The sequence below is a fragment of the Balaenoptera musculus genome, chromosome 13 (genome assembly GCF_009873245.2).
Source record: "Balaenoptera musculus isolate JJ_BM4_2016_0621 chromosome 13, mBalMus1.pri.v3, whole genome shotgun sequence".
In the NCBI taxonomy this organism is placed as follows: domain Eukaryota; kingdom Metazoa; phylum Chordata; class Mammalia; order Artiodactyla; family Balaenopteridae; genus Balaenoptera; species Balaenoptera musculus.
The window spans coordinates 37,155,928-37,176,678 of NC_045797.1; the positions used below are offsets into that span (position 1 = coordinate 37,155,928).

General features: G+C 38.2%; 1 protein-coding gene across 11 annotated transcripts in view; it reads right to left on the reverse strand.

The window, feature by feature from the left end:
- Nucleotides 1-20,304, reverse strand: part of EHBP1 (EH domain binding protein 1) — a 336,395-nt gene extending 316,091 nt beyond the window's left edge. For 4 of the 11 annotated variants that reach the window (XM_036872665.1, XM_036872668.1, XM_036872663.1 and 1 more), the window contains exons 1-2: nucleotides 20,085-20,302; nucleotides 18,842-19,245 (exon numbers count right to left, since the gene is read on the reverse strand). In XM_036872665.1, coding sequence (XP_036728560.1) covers nucleotides 18,842-18,945 — 104 coding nt within the window. In that variant the 5' untranslated portion in view covers nucleotides 18,946-19,245; nucleotides 20,085-20,302. Of the gene's footprint in view, nucleotides 1-18,841; nucleotides 19,246-20,084 lie in introns of those variants that run through there. The other 7 variants (XM_036872664.1, XM_036872662.1, XM_036872660.1 and 4 more) reach the window with 4 other exon arrangements.
- Between the last annotated feature and the right edge of the window lie 447 nt (nucleotides 20,305-20,751).

Here is a 20,751-nt window from a genome sequence, read left to right on the forward strand (position 1 = left end):
AGAAGGAAAAAAAGCAAACAAACAGAGGCAGAAAAAGAATGGAAAACAAAACAGAAACAAAGAATAGGGCAAAGAATAGAAAACAGTAACAAATATGGTAGATGTTAAACCAACTGTATCAGAAATCATTTTAACATGAATGGTTTAAATAAACCAATTAAAAGACAGCCTTTCAGAATGGATCAAAAAAAAGATGCAACTAAACTTGAGTCTACTAAATAAATGTTGTCTGTGATAAACTAACTTTTAATATAAAGACACATATAGATTAAAAGGAAGGGATGGAAAAGATATGCCATGTTAACACTAATCAAAAAAAGCTGGAGTAGCTATAGTAATTTCAGACAAAGCAGACTTTACAGCAAGGAATATTAACAGAGATAAAGAGGGGCATTACATAATGATAAAGGGGTCAGTTCTCCAAGAAAACATAACATTCTCTAATTTCTATGAGCCTAACAACAGAGCATCAAAATATATGAGACAAAAACTGATAGAACTGTAAAGAGAACTGGATGAATTTACTATTATAGCTGAAGACTTCCATACCCCTCTATCAGGAATCAGAAGATCAGCTGGCAAAAAATCCAGTAAGGACACAGTTGAACTGAAAAGCACCATCGATCAACTGGATCTATAGAATACTTCATCCAACCAGAGCAGAAATACACATTCTTCTCAAGCTCACATATAACATTCACCAAGACAGAACATATTCTGGGCCATAAAACACATCTTAACAAATTTTTAAAAACTGAAATCATACAAGGTATGCTCTCATACACGATGCAATGAAATTAGAAATAAATAACAGATAGCTAGAAAACCCCAAAATACTTGGATATTAAACAGTGAACTTCTAAACAACACATGTGTCACAGGAGTCTCAAGAGAAATTTTAAAATATTGAACAAATAAAAATGAAAATGTAACTTATTAAAAGTTGTGGGAACCAGAAAACCAGTGCTTAGAAGGAAATTAATGGCATTGAATGCACAATATTAAAAAAGAAGAAAGATCTAAAATCATTAATCTAAGCTTCCAATTTAGGAAACTAGAAAAGAGCAAAGTAAATCCAAAGTAAGCAGAAGGAAAGAAATAATAAAAATTAGAGTAGAAATCAATGAAACTGAAAACAGGAGATCAATCAAAACCAAAAGTGGATTCTTTGAAAAGATCAATAAAATTGATACATTTCTAGCCAGGTTAACAAGAAAAAAAAAGAGTAAACAAATTACTAATATTAGAAATGAAAGTGGGCCCATCAGTACTGATTCTGTAGACATTAAAAAGATAGTAAAGGGGGGCTTCCCTGGTGGTGCAGTGGTTAAGAATCCACCTGCCAGTGCAGGGCACATGGGTTTGAGCCCTGGTCCAGGAAGATCCCACATGCCACGGAGCAACTAAGCCCGTGTGCCACAACTACTGAGCCCGCAGGCCACAACTACTGAAGCCCGCGTGCCTAGAGCCCATGCTCCGCAACAAGAGAAGCCACTGCAATGAGAAGCCTGCACACAATGAAGAGTAGCCCCCACTTGCTGCAACTAGAGAAAGCCCGCATGCAGCAACGAAGACCCAACACGGCCAAAATAAATAAATAAATATTAAAAAAATTGTGAATCACTATGTTTAAAAAAAAACAAAGGGCTTCCCTGGTGGCGCAGTGGTTAAGAATTCACCCGCCAATGCAGGGGACACGGGTTCAAGCCCTGGTCCGGCAAGATCCCACATGCTGCTGAGCAACTAAGCCCGTGTGCCACAAGTACTGAGCCTGCGCTCCAGAGCCCGCGAGCCACAACTCCTGAAGCCCAGGCACCTAGAGCCTGTGCTCTGCAACAAGAGAAGCCACCGCAATGAGAAGCCCATGCACTGCAACAAAGAGTAGCCCCGCTCACCGCAACTAGAGAAAGCCTGCGCACAGCAACAAAGACCCAATGCAGCCAAAAATAAATAAATAAAATAAATTTTTTTTAAATACCTTAAAAAAAAAGATACTAAAGGAATATTATCAACAACTCTATGCCCATGAATTTAATTACCTAGATAAAACAGACCAATTTCCTGAAAGACACAATCTACTAAACCCCCTATAATGAGAAATAAGTAAGCTGAATAGTCCTGTGTCTATTAAAGAAATTGAATTAATAATAAACGGCCTTCTAAAACAGAAAGCACCAGGCCCAGAAGGGTTCACTGGTGAATTCTACCACACGTTTAAGGAAGAAATTATACTAATTCTCCAGACAATCTCTTCCAAAAAATAAAAGCTGAGAGAATACTTCTTAACTCATTCTATGAGGCCAGCATTACTGTAATACTCAAACCAAAGACATTATAAGAAAGGAAAACTAAGTACCAACATCCCTCATGAACACAGATGCAAAAATCCTCAAGAAAATATTAGTAAATTAAATCCAATAATGCATTTTAAAAAACTACACACTACAACCAAGTGGATTTATCCCAGGTATGCAAGTCTGGTTCAATATCTGAAAATCAATTAATGTAATCCATCACATCAACAGACTAAAAAAGAAAAATTACATGATCATATCATTAGATACCAAAAAAAGCATCTAACAAAATCCAACACTCATTCATGGTAAAAACTCTCAGCTAACTAGGAGTAGAGGAGAGTTTCCTCAACTTGGTAGAGAACATCTACAAAAAAACTATAACACCATACTTAATGGTGAGAAACTGGGTGCTTTCCCAGTAAGATCAGGAACAAGGCAAGGATGTCCACTCTCACCACTCCTATTCAAATCATATTGGAAGTCCTAGCTAATGCAGTAAGAAAGGAAAATAAAATGTATACAGGTTGGGAGGGAAGAAATAAAACTATATTTGTTTACACATGACATGATTATCTATGTACAAAATCCCAAAGAATCAACAAAAAATCCTGGAAGAAATAAGCAATCATAGCGAGTTGCAGGATTCAAGGTTAATATACAAAAATCAATTGCTTTGGGCTTCCCTGGTGGCGCAGTGGTTAAGAATCCACCTGCCAATGCAGGGGACACGGGTTCGAGCCCTGGTCCAGGAAGATCCCACATGCCGCGGAGTAACTAAGCCCGTGTGCCACAACTACTGAGCCTGTGCTCTAGAGCCCGTGAGTCACAACTACTGAAGCCTGCATGCCTAGAGCCTGTGCTCCGTAACAAGTGAAGCCACCGCAATGAGAAGCCCTCGCACCCACTCACTGCAACTAGAGAAAGCCCACATGCAGCAACGAAGACTCAGTGCAGCCAAAAAATAAGTGAATAAATAAATTAAAAAAAAAAAAAAAAATCAATTGCTTTATTGTATACCAGGAACAAACAATTGTAATTTGAAACACAATACCATTTGAATTAGCACTTAAAAATGAAATACTTAGGTATAAATCTAAATAAATAAATACACACACACAATATCTATATAAGGAATACTAAAAAACTCTTAAGAAAGTTTTAAAAATCTAAATACATGGAGAGATTTCCTGTACATGGATAAGAAGACTCAATATTGCCAAGGTGTCAGTTCTTCCTAACTTGATCCATAGATTCAATGCAATTCCAAGCAGAATATATCTGTGTGTGTGCGTGTGTGTGTGTGTGTGTGTGTGTATATAAAAAACTGAATCACTTTGTTGTACACCTGAAACTAATACAATATTGTAAATCAACTATACTTCAATCTAAAAAAAAAGAGAGGCCAACTCATTGAATGAGAGAAAGTATTTGCAAATCACATATCTGACAAATGTCTAATATCTAAAATATATAAAGAACTCTTACATTGCACCACTAAAAAGATAAAAAACCCAATTAAAAATGGGCAAAGGATCAGAATACACATTTCTCCAAATATATATATGTAAATGGCCAATAAACACATGAAAAGATCGTGGCTAAACATCATCCAGCAATTAGAGAAATGCAAATCAAAGCCACAGTGATATACCACTTTACATCCACTAGGATGGCTAAAATAAAACAGACAATAAGATGTGTTGGTGACGGCTGGAGAAATTGGAACCCTCATACATTGCTGGTGGGAATACAGAATGATGTGGCCCCTTTGGAAAATGTTTTGGCAGCTCCTGAAAAAGTTGAAGTTATCACATGACTTACCAGTTCCACTTCTAGGTGTAAACCTAGGACGGAAATGTTCATATCAACATTATTCATAATAGCCAAGAAGTGGGAACAACCCAAATGCCCATTTATAATAAATAAAATGCAGTATATTCATACAATAGCATATGATTTGGTAAAGAAAAGTATTGATACATGCTACACGTGGATGAATCTTGAAACCATTATGTTAATTGAAAGAAACTAGTCACAAAAGACCATATAGTATGATTCCATTTACATAAAATGTCTGGAATAGGCAAATGAAGAGAGACAAAGTAGAGTAGTGGTTGCTGAGAGCAGGGATAGGGCAGGAGCAGGAAGCAGTGTTAAGAGGAAGAGGGGAGGGGAGTTCCAGAGGAATAGGGAGTGACTGATAATGAGTATGGGTTTCTTTTGGAAGTGATGAAAGTGTTCTAAAATTAGATGGTGATGACAGTTGTACAACTCTAGGAATACACTAAAACCATTGAATTGAGCACTTGAAAAGGGTGAATTGTATAGTATGTGAATTCTCTCTCAATAAATCTGTTTTAAAAAATAAGAAGAAACCCAGAATAATGAAACTAGCTACATTCAGGGGTTGGGTGGAACAAGGGAAAAAGGACAAGGCAGAGGGAACAGAATAGATGGGATGGGGAGACATACCCTTTAAAAAATAGCTCTTATTTGGGGAAACACATTACAATTCCACTAATTAATAAGTTAATTAATTCAATAAGAACTGGGGGGGAGCTTTTCTAAAGTGGGATGCAAATAAAAACAAATAAACCTATTGGTGTTTTGAATTAAAACATAATCACACTGAATGCTAAAACTAGTGGATGAAAGTTTGATAAGGAATAGGATATTTACACAGTCTCAAAGTATCTTCCTACAAAGAAAAAAACAGTAACTTTACAATTGGAGAAACTTGGCAGACAATATTTTAAGCAAGTGATCAAAGTTAACATCACCAATAATGGGACCAATCAACATCATGCGACTTTTTTTAAAAAAGTTCTTATTTGAGGAACAACATTAAAATTTCATTAATTAATCAATTACTTCAACAAGGATAGAGGGATTTTCTAAAGTGAAATACAAATAAAAATAAATGAACCTATCTCTTTCGAATTAAAATATAACCACACTGAATGCTCAAACTAGTGGATAAAAGTCTGATAAGGAATAGGATATTTATATACACACACACATTTGATATGATGTAGTGAGTATGCAGCATCACTTTGGTACTCTTGCCAAATATTCATAATCTGAACCTAATCACAGGAAACAATAGACAAAACCAAATTCAGCAACATCTTCAAAAGTATTAAGATCATGAAAAACTGAAGAACTCTATCAGATTAGAGGAGAGTAAGAGATGTGACAACTAAATGTAATGTATGGACCCTGGAACTTCTTCTTTTGCTATAAATCAATGTTTATTTCCTGATTTGGTAAACGGAACCTTGGCTAGGTAAGAAAATATCCTTGTTTTTAGGAAATATACATTTAAGCATTTATGGGTAAAGGGCATTATGGTTAATGTTAAGGGAAAAAAAAATGACATACAGAGAGCAAGAGAGAGTGATAAAGCATGTATGATAAAATGTTGCCACCTGGGGAATTTGGGTGACAGGCATACGGGAATTAATTCTTTGTACTACTTTTGCAACTTTTCTATAATTCTGAAATTATTTCAAAATAAAGGTTCCTTTAAAAAAAATGTTGCAACAATATACCCCCTACCAGAACCTTAGTACCAAAGGCAGTAACAATATCAAAAGGTTATTTTATAAATATAAGTCCAAACTGGTATAAATAACATAACTGAATAAATAATGAGAAAGGTCAACTCTGCCTTACAGAAGAATTCCAAATAATAAAAGAGGAATAAGGGAAATAGAAAATCATCATTAGAACACTGTAGTAAGTGCTGCAGGCAAAACCTACTAATGAATTGGAAATTAGTGATCAAAACTTTAAAGAGAAACAGTGTATTTACATAACCTCAAAGTATCTCCCCTCTGAAATTTATTAATTCTGTGGTGATTCTAACGTATATCCACAAAGTTTTTAACACCTCTCCTTCCAGGAACTGGAACTTAATTCTCCTCCCCATGTGTATATTGGACTAAGTGACTGGTTGCTAGTAAATAGAGTATGGAAAGGGATAGTAACTTAACAGTGGAGGAATCTGGCAGACTCCACCTTAACCAACTGATCAAGGTGAAATCAACTGTAATAAGCCATGTTGATATCATGTGCCCTCTGATATGATGTGATGAGAGCACTTCACCTCTGTGGCATCGTCCCCAGATCCATAACCCCAGTCTAATTGGAAAAACATCAAACTCAATTTGAGGAACATTCTACAAAATAAGCAGCACTCTTCAAAACCATCAAGGAAAGACTGATGAACTGTCGTAGACTGGAGAAGACTAAGGAGAGTGACAACTAAATGCAACATGGTATCCCAGTTTATACCCTCAAACAGAAAAGGGATATTAATGGAAAACTGGTGAAATCCAAATAAGTCTGTAGTTTGGCCTAATAGTATTGTACTTAGGTTCATCTCTTAGTTTTGACAAATGGCCATGGTAAATTTATTTACACTAATTTCACTCAAAGGAAGCTGGGTGAAAAGAATACAAGAACTCTCTATATTATCTTTGTAACTCTTCTGTAAACCTAAAATAATTTCAATAAAAAGTTTAAAAGTAAATGAATTAACCAATTTTAAAAGATTATTTTGTAAATTACTCTTCAAATTAAAGTTGAACCATTAAACTCAATTTCTAAGCCCACTTATTGCATGAATAAACTCAGTTTCAATTAAGTTACTTTGCCATAGAGTATATTACTACATGCTCTTTGCATTGAATGATTTTTGGAGAGGGACAGAGGAGAATGAAAGCTAACATGTGAAGGAAACTATTTGCATGTGGTAAACAATCTTTTGGAAGCTTAAGGGAAATGATTGGAAAAGACTAGTAAAATAGAATAAAGATAAATTTAAAAGATTAAAATTACCATACTCACAGTACCCTATAAACAAAGGGGAAATCTAGAAGGTTCCTTTTAGAAGGATAACAATGACAATAATATAGACAAAGGACCAAAAAGAGGCGAGGAAAATGTTAAGGGCTATCACAAAAGCCTATACTAGAGGTTCCCAAACTTTCTGTGTTTACAAAGCCCTTAGTGTGTCAGTAATTTTTTCATAGGCCAAAAGAAATACTTAACCATTCTGTTTAAATAGTCAGGTCCAAACAACTTTAGAAGAATGTATGTCCTAACAAGTTGTGTTGAGTACTGCAAACTTCTCAAACATTAGATTCAGATTGGACACGACCTTCCCCTTTTCCTGTTTCATATGGATTTTCACATGGTACTTGCTTTTTGTCATAGCAACTACCAAAAACTCAGCTTTGTAAAAATATGGTATCACTGAAAGGAATATATCAATCTAATTTTGCAAATGAACTACCTCAAGCTTGTAGTTTGTGTGGTTTCCAATAGATGTTGCTGTATTTCCCTCAACATTTTTAAGCATCCCTTGGCACACCTGTGAGTTCTCTGCAGCGCTTTCTAGGCTCCTCAGTGCACAGTTTGAGAACCATGCACCTTGGCAAAAGATGACAAAGGATGTCACCAAGGCGTTGACAACAGAAAAATTGGAGAGAGAATTAAGGAATCTTCAGAGGAAAAAAAATCAGCAGCTCTAGAGATGGTGCCTGGAAGTACAACAGTGCAGGTACTTGAGAAGCATCAAAACTTTTCTTAAAAAAAAAAAAAAGATTCTATCTTTAGCTATCCCCAACAGTCCTTGCTTCTATGGAAGAGAACAAACTATGTAGACTTTTTTTTTTAATGAATAAATGAACTGGTTCAAATGTTTATATTAATTTGACAACTTTATATGTGGCATAGCTAAAGTACATTGCTCTCACTTTTAGCACACACACACACATGCATTACAAAACAGCTGACCCAAAGCAAAAAAGCTCAATTCAAATTTTCAACTTAATAATTTCTGGAGTACCAATAGGAACTGTCACCTTACACCTGCCAAAGCTTTACTTTACACAGATATTTGAGGAAGACTCAAATGTGGTAGTTCTAAAACCTGGTTTGATGATCTTAAGCAATTGAGGAACTTCTAAAATGACAGATTTGCCAGCACTATTCCAGACCTACAGAATCAGGACTTACCAAAGACCACAGAAATCTTCTTATTTGCAGAGTGCCCCAGCAATTCTGAAATTAGCCAGTTTTGAGAGGAAATGGCTAACACAGCACTGTCCAACAAAACCTTTTGTGATGATGGAAATGTTCCATATTTGCACCATCCAATATAGTAGCCCCTAGCCACATGTGGCTAGTGAGCCCTTGAAATGCGGCTAATGTGACTGAGGAACTGAATTTTTAATTTTATTTAATTTAAATTTAGATGTAAATAGCCACATGTAGTTAGTTGCTTCTGTATGGCACAGCATAGAACTTGATGATTTATGTTAAATATTCATTCTTCTAAATTTTCCAATGTGTACCCTTGATTTAAATTAGATGATCAGAAAACTAGGTTCCTCAGCCATATTCTCTCATAAAGGGTTGTTATAAAGGGTCAGTATAAACATTATCTTATTTAAAAGTCTGAGTCTTTTGTAGTTTGAGACTTTATCCAATGTCATACATTTTTTTCATAATAAAAATCCTGCTTTAATTAAGTTCTAAGAAAAGTCTGCAAATGAGTTTGAATATTTTCTTTAACCAGAAGGAATACTCGGTGAGCCAGTGTGCTTCCCTTTTTGCCACAGCTGACAGTAAACTCAATACCAACTCCAGCGTCCAGCGGTAGCTCCTCTTAAGTGCCTAGTAACATGTACTCTCTGCTCCTCTAAGACTATCTCTGTTCTATTTATATCCCTAAATTAGTCAACATAGTGTTATTTTAAATTCTCAAGCTGACAAACTCTTTTGGACATAGGCAGAGTATCAACTTTTAAAGTGATAAATTCTTTGCATTAAAGTCATTCTTTTTTTTTTTATTGTTAATGCAGTAATAAAGTCAATTTTTAGAAGCAGCTTTTTTTTAAAAGAAGTATTTCAATAATAACAACACTGGGATTAATAACATCAGGAAATTTTTTAAGAGATCAAACCTACCAAAGAAATTCTTTAGGTGTCTATTAGCAAAGCTGCCTAAAAATATCACTGTAAGAGTGAAAAATAAGACACACATATATGGCATTCTCCAATAATTTTACTGTCCCAATTTCACAAACTCAGTTCCACTCCTTTTAAAAAATATGCAGAATATGAACATCCCTATTGAACACTCAGTTAAAAATGCTTGTACAATTTTTCCTTTAGCACACTAGACTATTTTTATGTTAATGCAGTGAACTACTTCAGTGACTCTTCTGTTGACATGTTCCACAAAATTAGAACAAACACATTGATGCATCAATAGCACACTTCTACAAATGCCTAATTTTAAGTTCCCTGAACATCTAATTACAAAACTAATATGAAACTAAACTGTCATAAGAGTAGAACATCTTCGCATAATCCCCTACAATTCATTTAAAAAATATACTACCAAAAGACACAATTTATTCCATGGGATCATTATAAAAGTCATGATAGGGAAAAGAAATTTGAAGGAAAATTGTCATAAAGAAATATATCCTGGGCTTCCCTGGTGGCGCAGTGGTTGAGAGTCCGCCTGCCAATGCAGGGGACACGGGTTTGAGCCCTGGTCTGGGAAGATCCCACATGCCGCGGAGCAACTAGGCCCGTGAGCCACAATTACTGAGCCTGCGCGTCTGGAGCCTGTGCTCTGCAACAAGAGAGGCCGCGATAATGAGAGGCCCACGCACCGTGATGAAGAGTAGCCCCCACTTGCCGCAACTAGAGAAAGCCCTCGCACAGAAACGAAGACCCAACACAGCCATACATACATACATGCATACATACATACATACATAAATAAATAACAAAGAAGAGCCATCTCTTTAAAAAAAAAAGAAATATATCCTAAACATCATAAATAGTCACCACAGGGGACACACACACACACACACACACACACACACACACACGAATGCTGGCAAGTTAATTCTACTTTGGAGGAACTAAGTTAGTTTCCTTATCCATATTCTTTAGCTGAAAATCACTTACTTAAAGTGATTATTAAAAAAGAAATAGTTATAAAACCATATGAACCCATTTTGCTCCAGAAGCAAAAAGATGTAGTTCCTTTCCCCAAAAGCCGAAGTACTGTCAAAACTTAGTTCATTTCAGCACAGCACTTCTGCTATCAGGCTCCATGGTTTACTTCCACCTCTTGGGTCACTCCAGCCTTCTGCGCTAGTTCATCTTTCTCAAACACTCTTAAATGTTCAGGTTATATTTTCAGTCTTCTTCTCAGTTACTCTACTCCTTTTCTCTAGATAGTTCTTTTCACCATGTAATGCTTAAATAATCAGATAAAGACAATGGGCAATATTTACTGAGTGCTTACTATATGTCAGGCACTGTTCTAACCACTTTACATGTATTATCTCATTTAATCATCAAAACAACTCTATGCTGGAAGCACTGTTATTACCATCACCATTTTACAGATGAGGTACTAACAGATTAAGTACTAGATTAGTACTAGACGCTAGATTCCACAAACACTAGCTGTAAGTAACTCCAATGATTTAGAGCAGAGGTTAACTTTTTCTTAAAGGGCCAGATAATAAATAGTTCAAACTGCAGCCATCCAGTCTATGGAACAACTACTCATTTAGTATGGGTAAGACGCCATTTAGTATGACAGCGGCCATAGACAATATGTAAACCAATGGCCATGGCTGTATTCCAATAAAATTGTATTTACAAAAGAGGCCGCTTGGATCAGGCCAAAGTTGTCAATGATCTACAGGCATACTGAGCCTGGTGTCGAGGCAACTGTGATGTAAGCACTGCAATATCCAATTATGTCTTTACGGCATAAAGACGCTCCGCTATTTTCCTTAACCCATCACAACTGAATTTTGTACAACTGAACTTCACATAGACTAAACATTTAAAATACAGATAAAATACTCTACATAACAATTCAAGTTTAAAAAAAAATTCAGTCCAAGAAACACTAAAATAAAATAACTAACAAAGTAACAACTCAATTTATTCTCTACTAAAATTACATCTACCTCTGACAATTCATCTTGTGGAAAAGAAGACTGTGCTATTTTGTTTCAAAGAATAAGGTGTTTAAGATTCACATAACTTGTAACAGAAAGTTTTGCAAAGTAAAACTTTTTGCCCCACCTCTCCTCTCATTCATTAAGATTTCAGCACCTGACTCCCTGTCTTAACCACTTCTCCTCCAATTATTCTCAGCAATTCCAAGAGCCACATAGATAACTTGCCCCATAGCCTCTAAATTCCCTGATTGCCCTCTTCACTTCCAAAAATCTTTTCCTCCATTTCATCTCAACCACCAACCACCATGGTCATACCCAACATCTACAGTCTAAAGAGAAATGAGAGACCCCGGAGGTACAAACGATGACCCATTTAAATATAGGGGAAAATTCTACTTAAATTTATTTATTTAAAAAAAAGAGAAATTAAGGTATACCCACATTTAACATATAAAGCATATTAATTTAAATATATTGAAAAAAATATATTGAAGATGTGTGCTTATTTTTTTTAACTAATAAGCAAAGGAGACCACCACCTATATCTTGTCATAACTGTTACCACATCCTCCAAAATCAAACATCTCATTCTGACTCTTACCTACCAATTTTCTAGCTCATTCACTATGGTATCCCAATCCCAACAACTATTAAATCTCTTTAAGATCTCAAAATCTTTATCCTCTTCACTCTTCCACTGACCATCCTAACTTTCATGTCCTTATTTTCCTCCTTTTCTATCCTATACTCCATGGTTCATCACTATAACCACTCCCATACATTCACTCCCAATTTCCTTGCCCATCTTTTCCTCACTTACACATTCCTGACATAACCCATCCCTGGTTAAATCCAACTCTGCCTATTCCATGCCTGCACCCAAGCACTGAACATAACACAGCTGAATTAAAATATGCAAACATGCAGGGTGCATTCACTTTATATTTATGACCACAATGTTAAGAAGGTCCTCAGCACTACCTAACAATCCTTCTACATTTCCCTACTCAATTCATTCTCGTTTTGACGATTTTATACTTCCTCTCTTGTCAATCCTTCAATAACTTCCTGTCACCTCCCTCTTGGATGATGACTTCTAATATTATTTCCCTGAGAAAACAGAAGCCAACAGATGAGAATGTCCACATCCTCCCCCACCAAATCTACCAACCTAAATGCTTCCCTACCCATGTACTCTGCTTCCCTCCTTGTAACAATGAATTGTCCCTGCCTCTATTTAAGTTCAAGCTTTCCATTTATGTGCTGAATCCTGTTCCCTTTCTCTCATTCAAGGACCTTTCTCCTGAAGTTACTTCCTCTCCCAGCGCATCTTCAGTTTTTCCTTCTTTACCAACCATTTCCATCAGTGTTAAAACGTGCTGCAATATCTTCCATGCAAAAGATACACCTTACCTCTTGTCCCTCTTCACCTACTACCTAATTCTCCAGTTTGTAGCAAAATTTTCTAAGATAATTACCTATACTGACTGTATCCACTTCCTTTCCTCTAACCCAATATAATTAATGCTTTCATCCCCACCATTCCACTGAAACCATTCCTCAATGTCACCAACTCTTTCCAACTTGCCAAATCTAGTGGTCATCTTGCTCAACCTCTCAAAAGTATTTGACACAGCTAAACACTCCTTTCCTGATACATTTTGCACTTGGTTCCTTGGAAAGCACACACTCTTAATTTTCCTCTTACCTCACTACTGATTGTTTTCAGTCTCCTTTGCTGGCTCTTCCTCTTCCTCCCCACCTCTATATGTTGAAGTGTCCCAAGGCTCATCCTCAGTCCTCTTAATATCTATGACACCACAGAAAATTTCCTATAGCCCTATAGTTATAAATTCTATCTATACACTGCAAGACTCTAGCCTCTTCTTTCCCCTGAGCTCGAGACTCTTAAAATTAACTGCTTAATTAAGACCTCCAGCTGGATGTCTTCTTTTCTTAAAGAAAGCAAAGCCAATTCTTGATTTCTCCTTCACGCCAAACCTTTTCCTCCCTGGTGTTCCCCATCACTGTAATTAGTATTACATTTACCTGGTTGCTCAGGCCAAAACCCTGCAGTCATTATTGATCCATCTCTCACTTTACATCATATCTAATCCATCATTAAGTCCTGTCAACTATATCTTCAAAAAATTTATTTCTAGTTACATGGGTTTATACATTTGTCAAAACTTATTGCATTATACACTTAAAATGGATGCATTTTATTGTATGTAAAAGTGTAAGTTATACCTCAATAAAGTGTAGTAGGAGCATGTGTGTGTGTTACCTACATACATCCAATTATTTCTCACCACCTCCACCACTACACTGCTTTGCTACTTGGACTACTGCAATAGCATCCTAGCTTCCATTTTTACTCAGGACAGTTCATATTCCACAAAGTATCCAGAATAATCTTTTTAAAATGTAAGTTATATTACTTCCCTGCTCAAACCTCTACAACGGCTTCCTATCACATTTAAAATCCAAAAGCCTTACCATGACCTCAAGACCATATGTGATCTAACCCCTACCTACCTCTCAAACTTCACCTGTTATCGCTTTAGCTTGTTCTACTGTGTTGCAGACACACCAGCCTTCCAGATACTCCTAAAACACACCAGCTTGTTTTCAATTATTATTTTTTTAATGTATTTCAAAAGTAGGTTTTTTACATCAAGGTGGATGTTACTTTAGCTCACTCCATTAGAGTAACAGAGAAATGCTTGCTTAAGCCACCCAAAGAAGTGGATCTGGATGAGTACTTATTGATGTAATTTGGCCTTCATAAACTCAAGTTAATACTTACAGTGCATGTAGCATTCTAACATCCAACTGGAAAACTAACTTGGGATCAGTTACAGAGGGCCTGGAACATCAGATTAAGGAGTTCATATTTTATCTAACAGGCCAGCGTCACACACTTAAGCACTGGGAAGAGCTAGTTTTTCACTTTTCAAATCCTGAAGTCACAAGGTTTGCAAAGAGTTGTGGAATAATGGAGAAAATGAGGGGTTAATTTCAGGGATATAAACACCTTTTTGTACCTCTAGAATTTTGAACCACGTGATTGTATTACCTATTTTAAAAATAAATTATAATTAAAACTATACTTAAAAATAAGAAAAAGGAACTCTTACATGACAGAAAAACCAGAAACCAATATATTTATGCCTTTTGAGGAGAAGTTTACAGTACTTTAAATACGTTTTGAATGCCATAACTAAGACTTATATAGAAGAAATATAAGAACAGATAAAATATGTTCATATATGTAGAAGATACATAGATATACACAGAAAATACACATGCTCATAATGGTTTTCATCATGTAAGGGAGCTCCTATCAGAATTGAGCTCTGCCACCTAAAGTATGATACCACAACGTGCTAACTTTCAAGTAGTTTCCTCAAACACCTGAATAGCCATTGAGAGCTCGTACAAGTGAAGACTTCTCTCAGAAATCTCAAGGGCTGCAGGTGATAAAAAGAACAGGATAAGAGACAAACGAAGAGAGAAAAGACAGCACAGTCTCACTCTCTCAAACTCATCTCCAGCGGCCAGTCTCACCACTTGCCAAGAGCTACATCAGTTAAGTGAGATTAATAATTAAATGACTTGGGGACAACAATAAGAGAAGAGGAATATGAACACTAATCATCTCCAAATTTGCTAGAGCCTCTACCTGGTTATCAAGGAGTGATGAAGAATAGGACTTCACAGTATAGTTTCCTTCTCTCAGATGAATAAAAGTCTTTCTGGGTTTTGTTCCTGACCTAACTTCTAGAGCCACTACGCCAAGAAAGAATCATGAATTAGACCCTGTTGAACTAAGGAAACACACCACCTTGGGCAAATGCAAAATACTGTAAGACAGCAACAAAGAAAAGTGTGAGAAAGCAGAAACTCCAAACCCTCTAATGTATAGAATCCATCCTTTGATCAAGGTAAAATGTTGTGAGTTTGCTCATGGCCTACATCTAAAAAAAGATGGCCTCCTGAAACTCTTACCTTCATCCTGTTATCTGTCATGTCCAGGTTCATAACCTATGGCCATGACAAGAGAACATGGGACACATTTCTCCTCTCCTTAATCACAGAAATAATGCGTTCTCCCTTGGAAAACATATTCTGATTCCCATTAACCTCCTCCATCAACACACTATGCCTTTCTTGAATCCCCTGAGTTTCATCTTCATTCCCTTGAGTTTCAAATTCATGCAGAAATCAGTATACTTTACCCTGGAGTCATGAATGGGCACTTGGTAAGGTTGAAAACATTATTTTAAAATACTGCTTCTTAAACATTTATATGCATAGTATGGATCTCATTAAAATGCAGATTCTGATTCAGTAAGTCTAGGGCAGGGCCTGAGGGACAGCCGTTCTAACAGGCTTTTGCAAACTCTCTTGCTTCTCAGAAAACACTTGAAGTAGCAAGATTCTAAAAGGCAATGGCACCTATATACACAGTTTACCTACAAAGGCACAATCCCAATGCAATGCTAACTGTTCTTTCTTTTTATAGTTTATTCCCTCTTCTCTGATTTATACTAGATCTATTTTCTTATCCTCTCAACACCTACAATTTATCTTCAGTGCCTCTTTCCCTTTATTCAGTTGGCATCTCTAAATTTCCGTCCTCTCCTTTTATTTTTCCATACCACCAAAACAATACCTAAAATGTAAAAGTACCTGATAAAATATGTTCTTACAAGGTGTCCAAGTCTGTTTTTATTCTTACGTCCTTTAAATAGATTCTAATTCAGCACACATATCCAATAATTTAAGAATTCTTGCAAGCATCAACATGAGGAATGAAAAAAAAAAGGATGTAAGTATAGAAATTGGGCCTAATCTGTATTTATCACAAGGACCCTATGCAAAGTAAGGCAAAAGGAATACTAACTAAAAATCATAACAACAAGTTTGTATGTAATGAAAAGATTTTAAGGATCCACCTATAAATAAAATTCCAGGACATCAAACAAATATATTATTCTTTGGGCACTGTCACCTCGTTAGCTTTAAACTATATTTTTAAATGAGAGGGGAAAAATGCAAAATATTTAGAACTACATGTCTAAAAATTCTAGAATATCCAAATGTTTCTTGTGTTAAGGCCAGACATTATCATAAAGATCTAATTTAACAGGTGTACCATAATGTCCAACCCTAAAAATAATTAAGCCATTTATTCACCTATAATCAAGTTAAATTTTCATTCTTGCTTTCACCTTGAGACACATTAACAATAACTTACATACTTCTTAAGGAAAAAAATAAAATCCAGGGATGATGCCAACTGTGAGGAAGAAACTCATGTTGTGAATAAAGGATCACCTGATATGTTCTATTTCCCTTAAGAAAAGAGATTCAAATTTAACCGTCTTAAAGTTGATGCCCCCAGCATACTGCCAAGTTAAGCAGTGCTTGTAATAGGATTTTCCTCATGTATTCCCTAGTTTAGTTAGTAGTACACCCAGTCCTCCAAGCCAGAAACTTGGGTGTCAACCTAGACCTGTCCCTCTCCCTCATCCCCATCCTTCCCATCCTTCCAAGACCCCTATTGAAATGACCACCAAGTTTTATCCATTTTGTGTCCTAAGTGTCCCTCTGCTCTATTCTCTCCATTTCCTTTGCCACTCCCTTAGTCTAAGCCTTTTCTCTCACCTTATCTATTACAATAGCTACCATACCATCCCTGCCTCCAGTTACCTTTTCCACTATGATCCTTACTCCACACTGTCATCCAAGTGATTTTCCAAAATATAAACCTAATGTCTCTTCTGCTCAAAACCTTTTACTATCTCTCCATCACCCACAGAATAAAGTCCAAGCCATGTATAATAGCACTTTACTTTTTATGATTTGAATCCTGCCTGCCTCTAAAACATCATAGCCCACTGCACTCCTCCCATCCTGCACTTTAAGCCCCATCATTATCCAACTACACTGCTTGAACTTCCAGCATGCCACATGCCTCCATGCTTTTACATAGGCTGTTGCTTCAGTCTAGAATATCCTTCATTTCTTCCCCTTTAGCTTCCTGGCCAATTACTATGAATCTTTCAAAACTCAACTCAGCTCCCAGAAAGCCATCCACACCCTACCCTACCCTTAAAGAGTTGATTATTCCCTTGTCTGCCAACTTTGTAAGTAATGATGACATTTTATTGGGCATTTACTATGTGCCTGACATTGTTCCAAGTATTTTACATGTATTAACTAATTTAATCTTCACAATAACCCTTCCTACGAATTGGTACCATTATTACCTTTGTCGATATGAAAACTATCTCAGAGGAGTAAATAACCTGTCCCCAAGGATATCCAACTGTTAAGCGATAGACACAGATTAAGATCCCTACGTCATATTTATATTATTGCACCTATCACAGAGAATTTATTTACATGACTGTCATTACCCTGGACTGTGAACTCCTTGAGGGTGGGGATTATGTCATATTCAACTCTAAAGCCACAGAGCCTACTATAAAGTAGGTAATCAGTACATGCATTTCTTGAATTGCACATAAAGCAACATTCCTAACAAGTTCAAGAGAAAAGCATTTGGAAACTAGTTTCCAAATAAATATTCAAATATGCTTTAAGAGTTCTAGACTAGAGGAAGCTATTTTTTCATTTAATAAAAAGGATGTTAAAAAGAGAGATTAACATAGACATGAGATTACAGTCCATGTGGACAAGGAAATGGACTTACTTTGCAGTAATAGTGCTTAATCACTGCAATAAATCAAAACCCAAAGTACCATTTGCTTAAGATTAACTTTTTTCCTCTGACTAAATAAGAATTCTTCTTGCTTATCATTCAGGGCAGTGAAAAGAAAGCCCTAAATTTACTTTGCTCAAGTGGAAAGAAGCAAATCATAGACCAGCACAACTAATTGCTTCCTTGCTTCCTTAAGTCTGGCCAAGAAATGTATCCCATTAGGCAATTAAAATAAAACACAGTTGCCTGACTAAGCATATAACAAAAGAATTTCTAAGGTTGTATGGACTGGCACTCTATTATTCAAATAATGAAAAATTCTTTTAAGCAAAAAAAAAGAAAGATCAAGAACAAATTAAAACAGATGATCACCACCCCACAAGAATAGATTTCCGTATTAAAACTCTATTGAAACATAGACATATATGTTACATCAAAACATATGCATATATGTTTACAATATTTCAATAGTCATTCTTTATGCCTCCTTAAAATTATGAAAATCAAAGGTATTCTAAGACTAATGATTAAAGACCTCAAGACCAAATCTACTGTACCTAGTGTGCTCTCATAGTTACAGACCTCTGAGCCATGCTGAAATGCAGTAATTAAAACCCACAGGGTCGGTACCAGCAGCAACAGTGCACACCACAGCACTTGTTAGAGTAATCTGCACCCCGCCCAGCTTCTACGCACTTGTGCACTACAGAAAGGTAAATCTGCTGTCAGAAGCAGCAGAGTTTAGGCCACAGTGAGTTTAGGCCACAGCACAGCAAACTCTACGCCCAGGCACTTCTTACCATTTCTTAGTACATTCAACCATCAGCTCCTGGTAGGAGGCCACGAACTTGAACTTGGATGCGTGTTTTCCCACACGCTGTAGTCTCTTCCAAACTGAAGCCATGATGATCAGTCAAAACAGTGGAGCAGTTCTGGGTTAGCAACACAGCAGCTTTAACAAAGCAGAGGGTCCAAAGCAAAGGAGCTTTGCATGTATGTCTGTACTTCAAAAAACTCAACTACAACTTGAAATGATGTTTGGGGTCCATAAGTCTTCTCCCTGTTTCACAGGGTAAATCACATCTTAGATGAATGGCCCAGTCAAGAACAGTATGACACACATCACAGGATGAGTGAGAGGAGGTTCCCTCATGGAGACATCACCATTCCACCTCAGGGGTTATATGATGTGTATTCTGGAGGACTGAAAAGCAAAACAAAGAGAAAAAATATGAGGAGAGAAGCATGAGAAGTGACTAACCACCCATGTTAGATAACACTGCAACAGACAACCCCAGTTCTCCGCATGTTTTTCAAACAATGAAACAAAACACCAACCTCAAAAGCCAGTAACATCAAGGATGCAAGACACCAAGGAAGAAATTACAATTCACACCAAAGACGTGGAGCAACACATCAGGTAATCAGTATCAACAACGATCGAGAGGCGAAAGTCGGGGCCCTACCTCCCTCTCCTAGCATCACAGAAGGGCGAGCAGAGCGGGAAAGTCTAGGGATGCTGTTTAATGTCCACCGCCAGTCAGAGGAAGGAGTGGAGCATTTTAAAATAAACTTTGTTTTTCAGCCGATAGTGAATAGCTTTGAGTCCTAGAATATGTGCGTGGAATAAATTAAGGAGCGGGGAAGAACGCTGCTGATGAGTCGGAGGGGGAAATGGATGGGGAAAAAGGAGTGGAGGGAAATCTCAAGGCAGAGAGAGGGCAGTGTCCCGGCTCCAGGCCACTTGGGCTCTCCTCCACCTTTGCTGCCAACCGGAGGGAAATGGAAACTCCTGCCTGGGCGTGAAGCAATGACCAGCGAGGCAAGTGCACGGTGCGGGGTGCGGTGCCTCCCTCCCCCATCCTCAGGGAACAGTCCGCCGAAGCCTCCTCTCCTCCCGCACAGAGCCCAGACCCCTGCCCCCCAGCTGAGGCAGGCGGTGGCTCGCCAGAGGTCCCTGTCACCCAGGCGATGCCAGAAGACCCCAGCCCGGTCCCCGAGCCCCGGTCCCACCGCACGTCCACTCCCGCCCCCTCCTCACACCTCTAATCCCGCTGTCGGGCTGAGTCTGGCCCGGTTCCCTCCTCAGCGCCGCTCCTCCGTCGCCGCCGCAGCAGCAGCCGCCGCCGCCGCCACCGAGTCCTCCATCCCCGCCGGAGCCACATGGAACAGCCGAGCCAGCCGCGGCGCTCCCGGGAGCCGGGGTCTGCAGCCCCTCAGGCGGACGGCGCGCCTCACGCCCGCCCCCTCCCGGACGGAGTCGCCCCGCGACCGTCCCCCACCCTACAAAACCCTGCCAGAGCCGCCGCTCAGCGCCCAGCACCCCCTCCCCCGCCTTTCTCCTCCGCCACCACCATCATTACCTCCCCCGCCGCACCTCTCACACTAACCCTACCCACGGCCGCTCAACCTCCGTCCGCCCCGCCGCCATTGGCCGGGCCCCGCGCTTTCCCCGCCCACCTCGGCAGCAGGGCCTTTAAGGGGCGGGGACGCCTCATTGGCCGACCCGAGTGCCCATCACAGGGCTCCACGCCCCCCTCCCCCGCAAGTTCTGGAGGTGTTTTTTTCCCCGGCCGGAACGCGGTGTACAGTATACCCTTCTTTAAGAAAAAAAAAAAACCAAAAAACTGGAACCCTCTAAGGGCAATCCCGCCCATTCCTCTGATTGGCTTCGAGAGGGAAGCGATAGGTGGGAGGAGTAAGGAGTGTT